This window comes from Mus musculus, chromosome 5 (assembly GCF_000001635.26).
Source record: "Mus musculus strain C57BL/6J chromosome 5, GRCm38.p6 C57BL/6J".
NCBI lineage: Eukaryota > Metazoa > Chordata > Mammalia > Rodentia > Muridae > Mus > Mus musculus.
Window position 1 is genome coordinate 14,747,613 of NC_000071.6, and position 21,662 is coordinate 14,769,274.

At 35.9% G+C, this 21,662-nt stretch overlaps 1 protein-coding gene across 10 annotated transcripts in view; it reads left to right on the forward strand.

The window, feature by feature from the left end:
- The window catches only part of Pclo (piccolo (presynaptic cytomatrix protein)), a 348,560-nt gene that overhangs the window by 232,707 nt on the left and 94,191 nt on the right, over positions 1 to 21,662 (forward strand). For 9 of the 10 annotated variants that reach the window (XR_003955649.1, XR_003955647.1, XR_003955650.1 and 6 more), the window contains exons 10-13: positions 2,867 to 2,992; positions 17,542 to 17,650; positions 18,187 to 18,254; positions 19,115 to 19,329. Coding sequence is in view for 6 of the 10 variants with exons in the window: in XM_006503582.3 (XP_006503645.2) it covers positions 2,867 to 2,992; positions 17,542 to 17,650; positions 18,187 to 18,254; positions 19,115 to 19,329 (518 nt within the window). In the remaining 4 variants the exon portion in view is untranslated. Of the gene's footprint in view, positions 1 to 2,866; positions 2,993 to 17,541; positions 17,651 to 18,186; positions 18,255 to 19,114; positions 19,330 to 21,662 lie in introns of those variants that run through there. The other variant, XM_006503586.3, reaches the window with a different exon arrangement.

The window sequence follows — 21,662 nt, forward strand, 5'->3', positions numbered from 1 at the left end:
TTGTCGAATTGCTCTGGCTAGGACTTCAAGTACTATATTGGAGAGGTAGGGAGAAAGTGAGCAGACTTGCCTAGTCCCTGATTTTAGTGGGAATGCTTCCAGCTTCTCTCCGTTTACTTTGATGTTGGCTACTGGTTTGCTGTATATTGCTTTTATTATGTTTAGGTATGGGCCTTGAATTCCTGATCTTTCTATGATTTTTATCATGAATGGGTGTTGGATTTTGTCAAATGCTTTCTCAGCATCTAATGAGATGATCATGTGGTTTTTGTCTTTGAGTTTGTTTATATAGTGGATTACGTTGATAGATTTCCATATATTAAACCATCCCTGCATCCCTGGGATGAAGCCTACTTGGTCATGATGGATGATTGTTTTGATGTGTTCTTGGATTCGGTTAGCAAGGATTTTATTGAGTAATTTTGCATCGATATTCATAAGGAAAATTGGTCTGAAGTTCTCTTTCTTTGTTGGATCTTTGTGTGGTTTAGGTATCAGAGTAATTGTGGCTTCATAGAATGAAATGGGTAGAGTACCTTCCGTTTCTATGTTGTGGAATAGTTTGGGGAGAGTTGGAATTAGGTCTTCTTTGAAGGTCTGATAGAACTCTGCACTAAACCCATCTGGTCCTGGGCTTTTTTGGTTGGGAGATTATTAATGACTGCTTCTATTTCTTTAGGGGAAATGGCACTGTTAAGATCGTTAATCTGATCCTGATTTAACTTTGGTACCTGGTATCTGTCTAGGAATTTGTCCATTTCATACAGGTTTTCCAGTTTTGTTGAGTATAGCCTTTTGTAGTAGGATATGAAGATGTTTTGGATTTCCTCAGGTCTGTTGTTATGTCTCTTTTTTCATTTCTGATTTTGTTAATTAGGATACTGTCCCTGTGCCCTCTAGTGAGTCTGGCTAAGGGTTTATCATGTAGAAGAATGGGAATTGATCCATTCTTATCTCCTTGTACAAACCTCAAGTTTAAGTGGATCAAAGAACTCCACATAAAACCAGAGACACTGAAATTTATAGAGGAGAAAGTGGGGAAAACCCTCAAAGATATGAGCACAGGGGAAAAATGCTAAACAGAGCAGCAATGGCCTGTGCTGTGAGATCAAGAATCGACAAATGGGACCTCATAAAATTGCAAAGCTTCTGTAGGGCAAAAGATACTGTCAATAAGACAAAAAGGCCACCAACAGATTGGGAAAGAATTTTTACCAATCCTAAATCTGATATAGGACTAATAGCCAATATATACAAAGAGCTCAAGAAGCTGAACTTCAGAAATTCAAATAACCCCATTAAAAAATAGGGTACAGAGCTAAACAAAGAATTCTCAATGAGGAATACTGAAGGGCTAAGAAGCACTTGAAAAAATGTTCAACACCCTTAATCATCAGGGAAATGCAAACCAAAACAACCCTGAGATTCTACCTCATACCAGTCAGAATGGCTAGGATCAAAAATTCAAGGGACAGCAGATTCTAGCAAGGAAGTGGAGAAAGAGGAACACTCCTCCATTGTTGGTGGGATTGCAAGCTTGTACAACCACTCTGGAAATCAGTCTGGCAGTTCCTCAGAAAATTGGACATAGTACTACCGAAAGATCCTGCAATACCTCTTCTGGGCATATATCCAGAAGATGTTCCAACGGGTAAGAAGGACACATGTTCCACTATGTTTATAGCAGCCCTATTTATAACAGCCAGAAGCTGGAAAGAACCCAGATGCCCCTCAACAGAGGAATGGATACAGAAAATGTGGTATATTTACACAATGGAGTACTACTCAGCTATTAAAAATTTATGAAATTCTTGGTCAAATTGATGTATCTGGAGGGTATCATCCTAAGTAAGGTAACCCAATCACAAAAGAAGTCACTTGATATGCACTCACTGATAAGTGGATATTAGCCCAGAAACCTAGTATACCCAAGATACCACTTCCAAAACACAAGAAAATCGAAAAGGAAGACCAACTCGTGAATACTTGATTTCTCCCTAGAATAGGGAATAAAATATCCATGGAAGGAGTTGCAGAGACAAAGTTTGAAGCTAAGACAAAAGGATGGACCAACCGGAGACTACCCCACCCGGGGGTCCATCCCATAATCAGCCACCAAATGTAGACACTATTGCATTTGTTAGCAAGATTTTGCTGAAAGGACCCTGATATAGCTGTCTTCTGTGAGGCTTTGCCGTGACTGGCAAATACAGAAGTGGATGCTCACAGTCATCTATAAGATGGAGCACAGAGCCCCCAATGTAGGAGCTAGAGAAAGTACCCAAGAGTTGAAGGGGTCTGCAACCCTATAGGTGGAACAACAATATGCACTAATCAGAGCCCCCAGAGCTCATGTCTCTAGCTGCATTTGTAGCAGAAGATGGCCTAGTTGGCCATCATTGGGAAGAGAGGCCCTTGGTCTAGCAAACTTTATAGGTCCCAGTACAGGGGAAAGCCAGGGCCAAGAAGTGGGAGTGGGTGGGTAGGGGATCAGGGCGGTGGGAGGGTATAGGGGACTTTTGGGATAGAATTTGAAATGTAAATAAAGAAAATAAGAAAAAATAAGAAAAAAAGATAAAAAAATCTGATTGAATTTGAGGGCATTTATTCTTTGAATAAATATGACTAACTTTGAGAAAGCATATAATGATAATCTAATCCCTGTAGATTATATGTAAGCCCCAATAACTTTTTAACTTATTGTATATTTTCGAATCAGAAAAAAGTAATTTTGTGATTGATGTCAGTTTCTACTCTCAGTGTTTTCCTTGGCCTCTGGTTATCTTATCCCCATTTTGTGTAACCTCTTTATGATAAGAGTTTCTTTCTTGAATTATTACTAACATTTTGCTAATTTTCAATGCAGGTAATGGGCTAGGAATTAGAATTGTTGGTGGTAAAGAAATTCCTGGACATAGTGGAGAAATTGGAGCCTATATTGCTAAGATTCTTCCTGGTGGAAGTGCAGAACACTCAGGGAAACTTATAGAAGGTAAATATTAAAAATGTCATAGCAAAATTCAATGAAATGTATTCATATTGTATATGTTTTCCTTTGCATGTGAATTAAAGTGCAAATTTGTTTACATTTTGTATCAGAAAATTTTGTAATTAATGATGGTAAAATTTTGACATTGCAATGTTACCAAGTATTACGATATAATAGAAAATGTATCCATCAGTAAGAGTGTGCCTTCATTTGCATTGTTCTTTTGGCAGTTGGGATAGTTGTTTTTTTTTTTTTTTAAACTCAGTTAGTCAAGGTTTTTTTATTTTTTGATGTATAATTAAAAAGTACTTTATTAATCTAGTTTAATATTTTATTTTTTAAAAAAGAGAAAACATGCTGATAGCAGCTATGAAAATTGAAAACATGACTCCAGAGAAGTTGAGGTCAGGTAACTAGCTACAGATGGCTCCCAAGCCAACTCCATCTGCCATCTGCTCCTGTCAACCATGTGTCTGGGAACACAGCCAGGTCTGCTAACTTAGACAGGACCATGGCTGCCCTCCTGATGGAAGAGCAGGGACACAGCCCCAGGGTCAGTAACATCCAAATATCCACTTCACTTCAGAAGTTTCCCAACACCTGTATGTGGTTCTGTTTACTTCAGACACTACTCACCTCACTGAGGACATCTTAAAATAATGACCTTTCTAGGTCTTACAGTGTGCCAAACATGTATTTCATCATCTTTACACAATAAATTTATGGATGGATTCTCAAAATATATTATGATAATTTTCATGTTTTTATGGAATAATGTGAACATTCTATCTATAAATTCTATAACATAAATGCAATATACAAGAGCTATATATTATCTTGCTTAGAGTATACATTGTTTGCCAAAAATATTTATAACTTTTCTCTTTTATTCTATATAAAATATTTATTTGGAAAGTGTTTTGTTTTCACTTATTGCTTTAAATTTTGCATGTGTGGCTTGCAATCTTTAACTATTATAAAATTTATTCATTGTCATTTTAAGTAAAATATATGGAACACACAAAGACCTTGAGCATTTTGATAAATTATTATTATAGAATATATACAGATTACAGACAATATTTATTCATCAAAGATTGTGCTTACGCCATTGGTCTGGCTTTGTTGAAGCAAACTGTGTACATCCCATCCCAGCTTCAAATCAGAGACTTCTCAACAGGCCTTTCAGTTGGTCGTGTTAGGATTATTTAATGTGAAAAGACAAATGCTGCAAATTCAGTCCCCACCCCACTTTATTTGCTTTAGAATCTTATTTGTTTGTTTGTTTGTTGTGTTGTTTGGTTTATCTGTTGCTATGTGCCCATATGTCTATTTTATACACTCTGTCTTGTACTTTAGCATAAATTTCAGGAGTATGTCACGTCATAAATGTTGTAGATTGTATATGGAGCAACTTTGGTTTTTATTCTTAGTATAAAGCATCACCCCAATATCATAGCACTAGAGATTCTGTTCTTATTTCATTTAAAAAAATATTTTATTTCAGTTTTGAATTCCATTTATTCAAGATGTTAAGGGTAATTCTTTACAGTTTTTTTAAAATTATTTTCTTATGTTCTACAGAAACTATAAATAGTTGGGTCAATATGTAGTAAGTAGATAACTTATTTTGACTATATATGTATATCTATAGAATTTCTATGGCTAATGTGTTCCAAAAAAATGAAATCATTCATCTTTTTATTTCTGAGGATCCAAATATACAGTGTGAGCTCTTATAGAATTGACATTATCTTTCAGGTGTGATATGAGTGGCAATTTATTCACAATATATTTTTAGACTGTTTTTATTTCCTTTAACTGCAAAGTCCTTATTCAGCAAGCTCTGCCGGGGTCTAATGTCCAGTGCTTGTCCATCTGTCCTCTGGGTTTCAGGAATAGCAGAGCACTCTTTGGTGATGTCTACACCACCCATTGGTAATGGCTCACTCCTTGTTGACTCTTGAGTAACCAAACTATTTCCAGGTTTCCTCTAGTTGTTCGATTCTCTTCATTGTACATTCACAGCATATCACAAGACACATAGATTTTTTTAGTTCTCATAAATTAATGCCAATTTCAAGGATTTGTTGGTTTTTGAAAAGCAAAGGAACTGCCAGTGTGTTTGCCTTAAGCTATTATTGTGGCCATTTGTTTTCAAACACTTGATTCAATCTTCTCTTGAAATCACTTGTAAAACAAAGTCTTCAGTTTTATTTAAAAACAGGAAAATATTATGTTTCTGAATGGTCACTGAGATTGGAGTTTTAACTAGTGTATTTTTCTCATTTTCTTTGAATAATTTGTAATATATACAATAATGTATATATACATTAGCATATGTTGCCATTTATTTATAACTTGCCACTATCAGTTAAGATCTTTATACCAAGATCAATGATCATAAATCTTTTCATGTTATAGTATCAACATCACTTTTTAAAAATTCTTTCATATATTACATCCCAAAGATAGTTCCCTTCCTCCCATTATACACACAGACACACATATACAGACAGACAGACAGACACACACTTCTTCTCTCCCTCACATCCACTGCTATTCCATTTCACTTCAGAAAAGAGCAGTTCTACTGATTTCTACCAAACATGGCATCACAAGATGCAATAAGACTGGGCACAAACCCCCACATCAAGGCTCCCAGCAGGAGGAAAAGGGTCCCAAAAGCAGACAACAGTCATAGACAACGCTCACTCCCACAGAACCATCAAGCTACACAGCCATAGCATATATGCAGAGGCCCTCACTCAGGCCTATGCAGGCTCCCTGATTGTCACTTCAGTCTGTGTGAGCCTCTAGGAGCCCTTGTTGGTTGATTCTGTGAGCCAGTTCTCACGGTGTCCTTGCCCCTCTGGTTCCTATAATCCTTCCTCCTCTTATTTTATGGGATTCCCCAAATCTTCCTAATGTTTGGCTGTGGGTCTCTTCTGTTCCAATCAGTTGCCGGATGAAACCTCTCTGATATCAATTATGCTCAGCTCCAGTCTACAGGTATAGCAGAGTATCATTAGGAATCATTCATTGACTAAAAAACAAAAAACAAAAAACAAACAAACAAACAAACAAAAACAACTTTATCAAGACAATTTTATGGGAGGAAGCTTCGTCAATAGCATTCCAACTTCAGAAAATGTTAATTCACAGCACACTTGAGTCTTTACAAAATAATATTTTATCTCTTACCAAACTGATACTCCATCCCTTTCCAAACGTCAGACATTCACAACATAGTTATTAATATTCCAATAGAATCACGAGTTTATTTGCTAAGCTGATAAAAGCCTGGCCCACTCTGAGGACAAACCTTTCTTGACATGGTAGTGATTTTTTGTTTGTTGGTTTTGGGGTTTTTTTTTGTTTTTGTTTTGGTTTTGTTTTGTTTTGTTTCTTCGACGGAGGGGTTATTGCTTTAGTTTATTTTTTCCTTCTGAGTCTTCAGTGTCTAGCATAGTGCTAATAAAGCAAGGGCTCAACCAATTTCTGAAAAGGTAAAGAATTATAATTCATTTTCATTATAAATTAGATACTTAAAATGTGACTCTACAGGGTTGTGAGAAACACATCAATGGCTGTAGCTATAATCTGCCATCAATGCAAACCATGAATATTTATGGTATCATTAATATATGGTCCTATAAGTTTTCATTATCTTTTTAGAAAAGAGGAAGGAATATGAAAGTATATTAGCTTTAGCATACAGTCAACACTTTGAGCTTAGCTGCACATCAATTTACATAAATGTACTCTGGGTGTGTTTGTTGTTTTCTAGATTTGGCTTTGCATTTAAATTCAGATTTCTGGGGTTTGTTGGGATTGCTTATATGCAGGATGCAGCAGGACCTCCGAAAGCAGCTTCTATGTGTATGAAAAAAACAAATTAACAGTTCTTTCCCCTGTAAGCCTCAAAAGACTGTGAGTCCTCAGTGGTTGAGAAAGGGCAAAGGGCACAAACTTCTAATAGGTGAATCCCTGGTGGACTGATTTGCTGCCTGTTTCTGATTGATTTCCACTTCAGTTGTGAGTGTGCTAAATGAAACAGCCAGTCGCAGAACTGCCAATTTACACATCAACCACAACAAGGCAGGTTTGCTGTTTGCCTCTACATTAAAAGAGGCAAAGAGGCAAAATAATCAAAGCTTAGATGATGCATATCGACATCCTTTCTGTTATATTTCCTGTTGTTTAAGAGTTAAGATCAACATAATACAGATACCTAACTAGAAACAAGAGTGTATTATTCATCATCACAAAGGCTACTGAGGAATTCCAATAGTCATTCTGCATTTCTGATTGAGAACAAAGTCTTGGATAAAAAAAAAATTCTCTCTCATTAAAATGTCTTAAATTTTGTATAATCTATACATACCCACCAATGTAAGATTATAGTAATCTTACCGAACCTTACTAATTAGGTTCATATAATGCCCAATATGATATAAATCTAGCTGATACTTGCTATATTATGTTGCTTAGAGGTCAGTGACAGGTAAACAGTCTGTTATAGGAATCACAGATGCACTTAGTAATATGTATGATGCTGAGAATTGAAGCCAGGTCCTCACTGGAAACACTAAATTTACCAGGTATTCATAAGAACAGTCTTAAAATTTATAGACCATATTCCTTCTTTGTTTCTCATGTTTTAAATTGAGCTATATTTATTAAAACTTACTGAGAACTTTTGATTAAATTTTAATCATTAAATACCTTTTACTATTTACAGTATCTGACACAAGTAAAAACGGATTATTTGCTGTCATCTTGGTGATGTAAAGAATGGAGTATTGATATTTCTTATGAAGCAGCTTAACACATAATTTGGTTTATTTCTTGAAAATTCTCCCAGAATGATGAAATGTTTATTGACACTTATATTAATCTGCATTTACATCTTTTATTTATCTAATGATGAAATTGTACATTCAGTTTATCCCCTTAATTTTAGTTTTTATAATGGACATATTTTATTATGTATGCTCAGCAGAATGATCTGTTATAGATATCATTTCATTTCTGCCTGTTTGATTTATTGAAAATAAGTTTCTTTTCTTATAGAAATAGTGTGGCTATAATTCCCACTCCATCTACTCCTTCTAGTTCCGTCCCTCTGGATCCACTCCCTTCCTCCCTCTTGTTAGAAAAAGAGAAGGCTTCTAAGAGATTAAAAACCAAACATGACAAAATATAATATAAGATGAAGCCAAACTTTCATATCAAAGTTGGACACAACCAACAGGAGGAAAAGAGTCCCAAGAACAAGCAATGCAGTCAGATTGTCTCATTCTCCCACTCAGGGGTCCCATAAAAACACCAAGCTAGTACCTACAATGTATGCATACAGGACTTGTTATAGAGGGGTGCAGTCCTGTGCTTGCTGTTTCAATCTCTGTGAGCTTATATGCTCTTCCTTGCTGACTCAGAGAAGAAATGGTATTCTCTGTTCCTCTGACTCTTACAATCTTTCTGTCTTTTCTTCAGCAGGATTTGCTGAGCTCTGAGTAGAGACAATTGCTATAGACCATAAATTTAGTTTCTCTCTCCACATAATGTCTGGCTGTGTATCTCTGCATCTGTTCCCATCTGCTGCCAGAAAAAACCTACACTTATGATGACTGTATTAAACACTGGTCTATGATTGTAGCATAAGATCATTAGGAATCATTTTATTGATTCATGTTGTGTTTTGCTTTACCCTAGGCCTCTGGGATGGATGGTCTCCCCATCTTGGTTACCCAAGCAATGTCAAGAATAGGTTCCTTCTGGTGGAGAGGCCATAAGTCAAATCAGACATGGGTTGAATAGTCCCACAAGTTTGTTCCTACAATATTATTTTTTAGGCAGGACAGATTGTATGTCAATGTTTTTGTGGCTGGATTGCTGTTCATGTTTCTCTTTTAGTATCTGCATGATATCTTCTGGCACCAAACATACTAGAACAAAGGGGTAAAGCCTTGGTGCTGGCACCAGCTTGACCTCTCCATGTTCAATAACTTATGTGGATGATGTCCTCAGCAATGGAGGCTCACTGTCAGCTTGTGAAGAGCAAACCTTCGTCTTACCATCAGCCTAGATTTTTTAAGGACTTGCATGGGACTCCTTGGCCAAAACCACAATGCAATACAATCCAGTATCTCCATTAGAAGCTTTGCCTTGCTACAAGGGATGGCCAGTGTCTTAGTCAGGGTTTCTATTCCTGCACAAACATTATGACCAAAAAGCAAGATGGGGAGGAAAGGGTTTATTCAGTTTACACTTCCATAGTGCTGTTCATCACCAAAGGAAGTCAGGACTGGAACTCAAGCAAGTCAGGAAGCAGGAGCTGATGCAGAGGCCACGGAGGGATGTTCTTTACTGGCTTGCTTCCCCTGGCTTGCTCAGCCTGCTCTCTTATAGAACCCAAGACTACCAGCCCAGGGATGGCACCACCCACAAGGGGCTGAAATTTCCCCCTTGATCACTAATTAAGAAAATGCCTTCCAGTTGGATCTCATGGAGGCATTTCCTCAACTGAAGCTCCTTTCTCTGTGATAACTCCAGCTGTGTCAAGTTGACACAAAACCAGCCAGTACAGCCAGTTAAGACTCTATATCCTCCATCACTAAGAATCCTCATTAAGATCACCTTTATAGATTCAGGAAAGTTTCCACTGCGTGAGGTTTTCACACCACCCCTCAAACACCCAGCAAATTCCAGCTGCTGCTTCTTTCATTCTCTCCCTCCATCCCATCTCACCCCCATCAAACCTGACCTCTACCTGCCACAAATTCATCCTTAAAATCTACTCTTTTTTTGCCCTCCCAGTAAGACCCATGTTTCCACCCTGGGATCTTTCTCTTTACCTCTGAGTTTTTGGATTATAGCTTGGTTATCATTTACTTAATGGCCAATATCCACTTATAAGTGAATATATGCCACATTTGTCTTTCTGGGTCTGGATTATGTCAATCAGTATGATTATTTTCTTCTAAATCCATCCATTTGACTGCAAATTTCAGGAAGTCATTTTTTTAAACAGCTGAGTAATAAGTACTCCCTGTGTAAATGTACCATACTTTCTTTATCCATTCTTCTTTTGAAGGACATCTTGGTTGTTTCCAGTTTCTAACTATTATGAATAAAGCCCAAATGAACATGATTAAACACGTGTTCTTGTGGCAGAATGAGGAGTCCTTTGCCATATACCCCTGAGTGGTATTTTGGATGTTGAGGTAGATCATCTCCCAATTTTCTGAAGAAGTACCATATTGATTCCCAAAGTGGCACTTCTATGATTTGTTGAAAATATATTCTGACCTGGGATTCTTCTTTCTCTATTCCTATTATTATTATGTTTGGTCTTTTTATAGGGTCACAGATTTTCTATAAGTGTTATGTTAAAGGTATTTTTTAGAATTAGCATTTACTTTGACTGGTATATCTATTTCTTCTATATCATCAATACCTGAGGATCTCTCTTCCATCTCTTATATTCTGTTAGTGAAGCTTGTCTCTATAGTTCCTGTTTAAATTCTAAAATTTTTCATATTCAGAGTTCCTTCAGTTTGTGTTTCCTTTGTTCTGTTTCCATATTTATTTCTTGAACTGCTTTATCCTTCAACTATTTGTTTGTATTTTCTTGGCTTTCTTTAAAGGATTTAGTCCCTTTGTGTAATTGTTTCCATTTTCCTGGATTTCTTTAACAGATTTATTCATTTCCTCTTTAAAAACCTCTTTTATCTTCATCTAGTTGATTTTGAGGCATTTGCCTTGTGTGTCATCTGGTGGAGACATATTGCCCTGACTTTTACTGATTGTGTTCTTATGCTTCAACCTATGGATCTGGGTTTGGGATGAATATAGGTCTAGGTGCTGATGTCTGGTTTTGTTTTTTTTTTTGTTTTTTGTTTTTTTTTTTTCCCTATGTTGTGTGGATGTTTTGATTCTTGGTTTCTGCTTCTTCTCTGGATTTTCAGAGAATATATTGTCTGTCTGTAGCCTGTTTTGCTGGCTGCTTCAGCTGGTATATTCACAGGGAATAACTGCTGGTGTTGGAGCCTGGATTTCTGACAGTTGTGGCCTGCGGTTGAACAGGAGGTACATGATTGACTGGGCACTGGAGCACAGCTATGAGTGGTAGAGGGAGGCTAAGAGGAAGTAGTCTGTGGCATCCACTAGAGATGTGGGCACTGAAGAAGGAAGGATGCAGCTGGTGATCTGTTGCAGCACCATATATGGATGAGACTTAGGGATTGGTTCCGGGATAAGCCATACTTTCATTTTTGAATTGGTGAATTTATAAGCATATACAGAACAAAAGGCAAAAGAATAAAAAGTAGAAGAATATCATAAATTGGATATTTAAAATATCAGTAGAGAAAATTAGTCAAGGAAAACTGAGGGATCAAAACTGGGTAATCATCAAATTAAGGGGCTTACAAACTCCCAACAGAAACATAATGAGGAAATCACTTAAAGGCAGCAAGCTGGAGAGTCCCATGGAGAGTCTCAGGGGTCCCATGGAGGCTTCCTGGGCAGTTCAGAGTGTTCCATCTGGAGAGGCTTCCAAATAAAAGAACAAAGAGATACAGATAAACAGAGAACTTCAAATGAGATGCTCACATCCAGCAGAAACCAACTGGGAAAGCTGAGGGACTAAACTGGAGTTCCCATTTAAACTTGCTGTCCCTGAGTGAAAATGCTATAGCTGAACTCCAGCCTTCCCTGTCCCACCACATGCACTTTCATATAAGATAAACAGTCCTAGTATCTGCTGGAAATGCTTTCCCTTCTTGCTCTCAAGAACACAAAATTTTCACTGTTAAGTTTTTGTTCTCCCTGTTTGGGTTGAGGAAGCAACCCACTTTCAGATGGAGGACATCAGAAGACACTGTGGCATGAACATGTTTGGGTCAGAAAGAGAACTAAGGGCTTAGCCCTGCTTCCAAAGCCGGCTTCTCAGGGAGCTCAAACGACACATCACAGTTTATCTGTAGCATACATTACAAACAATCCGAAATGAGCCAAAGATATTTTAATTTTTTCTCAAAAACTGTTTCTACTGTATTACTTTCTTAAACTGATATATATTTACATGAACTGATCTAAAAACCAAGGTAATTAGCACACATTTCACCTTACATATCATTTACTTATTAGTGAAGAAATGTAATATTTACTCATAGCAAACATCAAGTACTCAGAGTATTACCAGCTACATTCAACATGAGTGTTAGTTTCCCCAAATCATTTATCCTGTAACTGAAATTTTCAATACACTCATCTTTCTCTCCCATATCTCTGAGTCTCAGTCCACCACCAACATCCACTCTCCTCTGCATTTAAGAATTATAAGAATATTATAATTTTCCATTTAATGATAAATATTGAATACAAGATTCCTTGTCCAATCTGCTTTTTCAATTATACTTCTTGTACTTTCTCATTTATGTAAAATTTTAAATTCATATCTCAGAAATGTTTGCAATATTCTGTGCATTTAATCTACCAAACAATATTATGAAATAAAATTTATATTTTCCTTATGAGTATGCTCAGGGGAGATGATGATATTGCCACCTTTTCAATAGCACTTACATTTATTAGGAAACAGTATTTCTGAAAACAAAATGATGGTATTCTGTGTTAAAATCTATTATATGACTAAATTATTACATTTGCATGATGTTAAAAAGAAATAGTTAAAATATATAAACATGGAAAAAGAATTAAAGACATACCTAAAGTTATAGCCCTTAATGATTCAACCTGGACATTTAAAATGGAAAAGGTAATCATTTGGGTGTTTTTTCCCTTTTAACTTCCTTTCGCCATTCAGTTACACTATGTATCTCTGCATAATTCCCATACATTTTTTTAACTTAGCCTTTTTATATTAGCTGGACATGACCTTCTTCAGATGTGATAGTTTTCATATGCTAATATGATTTAATTATAAGGTCATTAGAAACATCCTCCCTAGGCATATCAACAAAATCAACTGATAAGTTCAATTATAAAATGGTTTTGCATTTTTGAATTCAAATCCACTTAAAATGAGATAGTGTCATTATGCATAATACATCATTTCCTATGGATCAATCAAATTATACTAACATGCCAATTATCTTCGGATTTATTCAGTAAGGTTCTGATTTTATCTTATTCTGATAATACACAGTATGCTAAGACAGTAGATTATAATAATAAATTGACATTGGCATATGTATCAATCCTTCCAGAAAGTACTAGACTTGTAATGGTGAATTGTTTTAGTGATCATTGTAAACTAAAAGAAAAGTCTCAAGTTTGGGACACACATCATAGAAATTTTATTCCCTTATCTTCTCTGTTTTTGAAAGCATGGATTTGCAATATTGGTACTAAAGTACACACACACACACAAAAATTGCTTACATTAATTGGTGTTTTCTGTCCTAGATTCAGTAAAAACATTATCCATTTAGGAATCATATATTCTAGAACACTGAAAATACTCCACAATACTGAGGATGCCCTTTCAAAGCCAGAGCACTTCCTCCAGGGTAGGGGACTTCCTTTCTGTGCCCTGCTGTTTATAAGACAGGTTCTGTGTTCAATGGCAGTCATGGAACCTAAGGACATCTTGTAGCAATTTTACTTTGAGGCAATGTCATCCCTCATGGAATTACTTACCCAGGCAAACGGAATAAGAGTTGTTTAATACTTTGGAAAACATGACACACCATTCCTTCACTAAAACTGATTCTCTACTATAATTTCATAAATGTTTCCTGTATGCTTTACTTTCCATCAGATAACAGGATGGCATCCCAGCAACTCTGAATAATATCACCATTCTTAGACTTAGATATTGCTTAACACTATATGGTTATTTACTGTATGCAAATAGAATCTTCAGCAGTCTCCTGGTGTTAAGCAAATCATTTAAGCTATTATGCATCTCTCTCTTTTTTATATATAACAGATTAAGCTAGAGCATCCTTGCTTTATCACACTAGTCTAGAAATTTTAAGGTACCTACTATTGGATTTCATTATGGCATTTGCATATCTATGTATCATTACATTCTATTCAAATCATCCCTCGACCACATTGCCCTCCCTAGTGCCATTTTTATGGGCCCCTTGCTCCCCAAAACTCTCTTTCCATTTGTTTATGTCACATGTATTCCATGACCCTCTCCTTTCCATTCTTCCTTTCTTAAGATATCTCCCTCTCCTCTGTTGACCCATGACAATTTACTGAATTCACAAATTGTAACAGCAAATCATCACTGTTGCATACTTGACAAAAATTCAGAATTTGTCTTAGTTTTTGTACTGGCAACCTGTGTAGTAGACACCCTCTATGAATATCATTGTGGTGCTGTCTGTGAACTGTCAAATTTGGCAGCCCATTTAAGAGGTATTTTGATAAAACTTAAATCCATAATAAATATTAATGTTTGTTTCTGATTCTCAGTATTAAACATTCACATGCATGGTATTCCTAGGATTTTTTATATTCTACTAATCAAGGAACTTTAAGATTGAAAATACACCTAAAATATTTTTTTTTAGATTCCACCAAGTTTCACTTTATTCTTTTTTTTAATATTTTTTATTACGTATTTTCCTCAATTACATTTCCAGTGCTATCCCAAAAGTCCCCCACACCCTCCCCCGCACTCCCCTAACCACCCACTCCCACTTCTTGGCCCTGGCGTTCCCCTGTACTGGGGCATATAAAGTTTGCAAGTCCAATGGGCCTCTCTTTCCAGTGATGGCCTACTAGGCCATCTTTTGATACATAATCAGCTAGAGTCAAGAGCTCTGGGGTACTGGTTAGTTCACAATGTTGTTGCACCTACAGGGTTGCAGATCTCTTTAGCTCCTGGGATACTTTCTCTAGCTCCTCCATTGGGGGCCCTGTGATCCATCCAATAGCTGACTGTGAGCATCCACTTATGTGTTTGCTAGGTCTCGGCCTAGACTCACAAGAGACAGCTATATCAGGGTCCTTTCAGCAAACGCTTGCTAGTGTATGCAATACACCTAAAATATTAAATGGTAAAATGTAAGATTGTAAGTTTCAACATGTTTTTGCACACATTAGTTTTCATAACTTGGTTTGTAGGATTTTACAATAGGTAAACGTATCAAACATTTTTAAGTGTGGTACTATAATGCTTCCTGCTTGAATTCTTTCTCAAGGTGGATTTTTATGTTTGGGACTTTTGGACTTCCAAACACACTTTAAAACTCTAACCTTTCTTTGAAGAATGTCTTTGATATTAAATAGAAATTGATTTGAGTCTGCAGAAGAATTTGGATATATAAGCATTTTAAGTGTTCATTCTTGAAGACCGTGGACATATAATTACATTTACCTTTCTCTGTATCCTCATCAATGACTTTCATAACTGCTTTATACTTTATTTTCTAAAGATCTTTCACATAACTAAGTAAATTCATTCCTCGCTACTTTGTTTTTAAAATCTTATCATTGCAAGAGTTTGCTTTTTTGATTTCTATTGTAGTTAATACCCCGCTGTTAGAGCAGTGCTACTGATTTTTGTATGTTTACCTTTTATCTTGCAACTTTCTTTAATTTATTAGTCCTAAATCATTACTTGGTAATGTGTTTGTGGCTTTCTGGTTGTAAGGTTGTGCGTGAGAGAGCAATATGAGTTTGACTGGAGCCCTTCCTTGATTTCTCTTGTGTGATTGCCTGAACCAGCACTTAGAGACCTATGCTGAGTAAAAGGACTGGACACGAACATCTCTATTCCAGATTAGAGAGAAGTGGTCAGTCTCTTTAATCACTGCAGTATTAACCGCTGGCTTCTTATATATCTTTCAAACTGTGATGCATTTCTTCTATACCAAGTTCATTCTTCATTTTATAAAATCTATTAAAATATTATCAAATGTCCTTTATATAACTACTGAGATGAGTCTGTGGTTGTTATCCTTCATTTTGTTTCTGTCTTGAAGCAAATATATTGTTTTGAAATTACATGACATTTAACTCATAATTCTACAAATATTTTCTGAAATGAATACTACTAGCATCCTATTCTCTGGCAGGAATTGAGAGGCAATGGCATTGGAAACATTAAACAATTGCTGAAAACAGGGACTCTTTTCATAGTACATCAGCATGTGAACCAGACCAGGACAAAGGAGCTGGTAGAAAGCTATATTTTTAGCTTTCTGCAATACACAGACAGATACGAGAACAGATAAAAGAAGGTCAGGTGTCTCTATGGGGCAGGATGTTTCTCAGAGTTAAAAGAACCACATGCGTAGCTGGGCAAGAATCTGGTCAGCAATGTTCCTGACAATATAAAATGTGTTGTCCTTCATTATGACACACACTTGTTTATGTCACTCGTCAATTAAGTTTTGACAGTGTTTCCTTTGTTCTAAAATGTAAAAACATGAACAGACAAATGCAACAGAAATAAATTGACCTGTGACTATCTCCTTAGAATGTGATTCTCTAGAAAGGTGATGAGGTAATATCTACATCATTATAGCATCAAGTTTCAATTCAGAAGAAATGTAGGTTTTCCTCCTGGATTTAAAACAAAAACAAACAAACAAACAAACAAACAAAAACAAAAAAAATGCTTTGCTTTCTGCTTTCACTGTGCTGAGCCTTTCTTAGTATCATTGTCTTTTATGTAATTTTCTTATTTTCTGTGTACAACAGCTGGGACGGTTGAAATAAACCTAAGGCCCATCTGAAGATAAAGGTTTCTTGGAGTAAGTTATAGAAAAGTCTTTTTGTGTTACTTTGAGCCTTTTGGTGGACTTCTTCTGTTATTCCACTATAGTATAAAGGCATTTCCTTCACTTAATTGCAACTGGCAACATTCTGTCCCATATGTATAATACCATTAAAACTTAGACACAACCATACTGTATTTATAATTTTGCATTGAACCAGTGCTGAATTAAGCACAATGGAATTACATAGTACGAAGTTTATTAAAGATGTAATAGTTTAATAATTGTTTTTTGAATTTACTGTGTCATGGCATATGGACATTTTTTGTAGGATAAATTTGATAACATTTACAGTTATTGGGGTACTCCATGAGATGATAGAAATATCTGCCATGTAGTGAAATAGAAAACACAAAGTGCCACCTTATTTATCTGGGTGAAACTTAGGAGCAGAGCTTCATCAGGACATCCTAGTGACTTCTTAACACTCCCTTCCATGACAAAACATGGCACTCAATACTCGTAAGCTAATGGTTGCAATTACTTGTATGTTTTATTCAGTATTTTTTTTCCTAAGAGTGTGAACTATAGTGCATGTATTTGCTAAGAATTAATAGGTTTTCAAAAGCAAAACTTGCATGTTGTCTTAAACATGCATTATGCACTCAGGTAAGTTTATATCTGACTATCTAACAATGTTCTAGAGAACATTGAACCAATATTCTCTGAAATGGTGTGCTGGTTTGACTCTTAAAAGCAAGCAGAATGTCTTTTGTGCCCAAGAACTAAGACTGAATATAGTACGCATGTTTGAATTTATACTCAAATTTGTCTTTTTAGGGATGCAAGTTTTGGAATGGAATGGAATCCCGTTAACTTCTAAAACATATGAAGAAGTACAGAGCATCATTAATCAGCAAAGTGGGGAAGCAGAAATATGTGTAAGACTGTGAGTTTTTCCCCATCTTTCTGTTTCCATTTTTTGGCTATCATGTCTCTTTTAATTTAAAATTGTTAAGGTGGAACCTTTGACAGCCAGCAAGAGATTCAGAAAATGGAAAATGAAGTGAATACAAGGTTCATGGCTTTCTTGTGTTCTGAATCAAAGGCTAAGTAAGGTATAGAGAGAATCAAGCCGACAGTTTTCTGATTATGTTACAGCTCTTCCATGCTTTTATTAAAACGTGTGTCATTTAAAAGGAGGACAGATCTTACTTGGATTCTATAAATGTGTGTACTATTTTGAAATGGCTTGCACCTAATCCATAAAGATTTCACCTTAAATGATCATTTTTATCAGCTTTGACTTTTGACAACATTGCTAATTTGTACTGGGTCAGCCTGGTGAGCATGCCTGGGGGTTGCTTTATACCATGAACCACTTCTCATTGACCTCCTGAAAATACAACCAGGGCAGTTGGAAAAGGTGCCTTTTGTTTCAGGCTTCCTTGGTGTCTTTCTTAATAACCTGTCTTAATTTTTTAGGGACCTCAATATGTTGTCAGACTCGGAAAATCCACAGCATCTGGAACTTCATGAGCCACCAAAAGTTGGTAGGTGACAGCAATCTGATTTCAAAGATGGATGAAGAGGCACATGCATAAGTTACCTATTTGAAATACATGCAGACAGAATTATAGATTTGTATACATGCATATGATTATGATTATGACACCAAAGCTTTTTTTAGTTACATTTTTACCTTTCTGGTAAAACATGTTGCATATTTAACTTTTACACTAGCCTAGAAATACATATTAAATATGTACAACATAAGTTTATGTTTTGAATTGCCTAAATATGAATTCATCTTGTGAAAGCAATCCTTGAGCCATTTCTTTTTAATCATATAATTTTTAGTTACTATTTTTTTCAGCACAACTTTTGCTCCTGTTTATTACAATGATTCTGGGAAGTCTGAGTTATGGAAATAGACTATGTCCAACAGAGATCACACATACAAACATACATATACACATACATACATACATACATATATACACATAAAACACATATACATACATAAATGCCATATACTCTCTGAAATTTTCTTTATAAAGAATAAAATATGGAAGATTTAGAACAGAGAAAATATGTCCATTCACCATATTCTTGGAAATAAAATAAGGTGTTTTGTCATCCCCACAGTTCACCCAATAAAATATCCAAAGTATTTTCTGAAGACATACTAGAACTTCAAATTGCCCCTGTAATTCATCGTTATAATACTCCTAGCTGGTCGTTCTAGATTTCCCCAGTGATAAATGCATAAAACTGCAATTGAGTACATTTGGTTTTGAAAGCTTAATTTAGTCTCTAAGTAATGATTGTGTCATCAGTTAGAACTCTCACCAGCGCCATAAGTGTGTCCAACATACAGACCCAAGACATAAAGCCTTTCTTTTTGTTCTAGTGGATAAGGCAAAGTCTCCAGGCGTGGATCCCAAGCAGCTGGCGGCAGAGCTGCAGAAAGTCTCACTCCAGCAGTCCCCACTGGTCATGTCATCAGTTGTGGAGAAAGGGGCTCATGCTCACTCAGGTCCCACATCGGCAGGATCCAGTTCTGTTCCCAGCCCCGGGCAGCCAGGGTCACCTTCAGTAAGCAAAAAGAAGCACGGCGGCAGCAAGGTGAGAAGGACTCCGTGACACCACAGAGACCGTTTCTGTGTTTTAACCTAGACAGAAGTAAATGGAAAGCGAAATGAGATTGTGAATGGGCCACGCCCTAATGATCTACTGAAACAAATATTTCTCTCTTCTGACCGCTTAACTGACCTAAATAGAGTCTCGGCTCCTAAGATAGTTCAGGTTTTACTTTGAACAATGTGCTACTTCCTGTTTCTGATGTGTGGTAGGGGTCATTGTTCCACAAATCTAAATTTCCTTCTATATAGAACATTAGCTTTGCCATCCTTGGAAACCAAAAAAAAATAAATAGCTTTTACATATTTAGGAGTATGGCCCATTTTTTATAGTTATTTCATAAACTTTGAATTTCCTTATATACTAGAGAAATTAGGTATAAGAATGTTTTGCTGGTGTTCTCTGTTCTGAGGGTATGTGTATATGTGTTGTGTGCTTTCTTAGCTGTGGAAAAGCTTATAATGTCAATTTAATTCCACTTGTCAATTTTAGCTTACTCTGTCCATTAACTTGGTGTCATAGACAAAAGTCTCTCCCCAGGCCATGGTTGAGCACCTACGCTTAAATGATTGTGTGTAAACGAGGGCTGGGTCATTAACAACATTTTGAATGTTTGTTTTTGAATGGCATATACCAAATATGGCTTGTATTTATTTTAATGAGTTTTAAAATCATATAAATGATACATAGAATTATTTATTTTCTATAGTTTAAAACCATTTTAATAGTCATTCTGTAAAGGATATATTTTATTGGGTTCTTAGCTAAAAACTTTTATGAAATGTATATGTGAAACCCAACAGAATTTCACTATCCTTGATTTAAAAATAAAACTCACAAGCAAATATATAAATTATTTTGTTATTATTTTGCTTTAACTAATTCAGTGTGCACTTTTGTCTTGAAATGACTTATCAGTGGAATTTTAACCCATCACCCTTTGTTTTTTGTCTTTAAAATCTTAATAATTTTTCTAAATGGTGATACAATAATTTAACTGAAGTACTTCTCTTATGTGTTCTTATGAAAGAGAAATTCCCTGTCACGATATCCTTAAACCTTCAGGAAAACCCTGTAGAAGGAAGTCTCAGACAGTTGAAATTGAGTTAGGTATTTGAAGATAATGTATTTGGACCTATTCTGAGAGAAGATAATCAAAAATAAGCAGATGATGTTACAAAAGATAATAAAACATTTAATATATGATAGAATAAAACTGTGGGAAAAGAGATGATAAAATTAAGAGCAAACTGAAATAAGTTTTTCATGGCAATCAAAGTCCAAAGAAATAGGAAGACAGTCCTATTTATTATATAATTACAGCTAAACAAGTTAATAACTGTCTGTATTCTACATCCTAATAAGTAGTTTTTAATCCTTCATGTAAAAATTAGAAATATTGTTCTTATATTTTTCTTACTAGCTCCAGGAACATGTATGGGAAAGGTGCGCCTGATAGGCAACCCACAACTCCTCGGACTCTGATTGCACTGTGGCACCACATTTCCTGGTCCCTAGTAACTATGATTGCACTGTGGCACCCCATTTCCTGGTCCCTAGTACCAGCTCACTGGCTTTCTTGAAGTACATGTTTTAGTTCAGCAGTCAACAAAACCAGCATCAAAAGTCATGACCCAGTCAAAAGGAGTGTGGGTGTCTCTAAACTTGAAATGTAACTTCTGTAACCTGATAATTTCCACAATATCCAATATGTATACGCCATTTATATCCGAAAATTTAAAATTTCTCACTGTCTTCATAGCAGAACCTCAGGAAACTATAAAAAGAATATAAATTTATTTTCCTCTCAAATCTGGTTTATTTTTTAACCGAATCAGGGATATTTCATGAAAAAGCCCCAGTTGGTTTTTGTTATTGTTGTTGTTGTTTTCAATGTATAACACTTCAAGACATCTGCATGGAACTTTTTTTTTTACAGTTTTCTTGTTTTATTCATTTAGAGTGGAGTACATAGTAAATCAATATGGTTGTTTAATGGCCAGCAGTTAACCCTTTGAAACCCCAGCATAGTTTTGATGTTAATAGTTAGCATACATTATAAGTGACCTAAACATTAAATGATATGGATTTGAACACCTGTAAGCCAAGTTCACCAGAACTTGAGTTAATTTTATTCTTTGGTAGCTTTTAAAACAAGATAACAGAGTTACTTTTTTACTGTGCTCATCCTACAATAAAACTATATTGAAAAAGTAACTAGATGTTGGAGATATGGCTTAGTGGTTCAGAACACTGCTCTGTCAGAGGTCCTGAGTTCAATTCCCAGCAACCACATGGTGGCTCACACCCATCTGTAA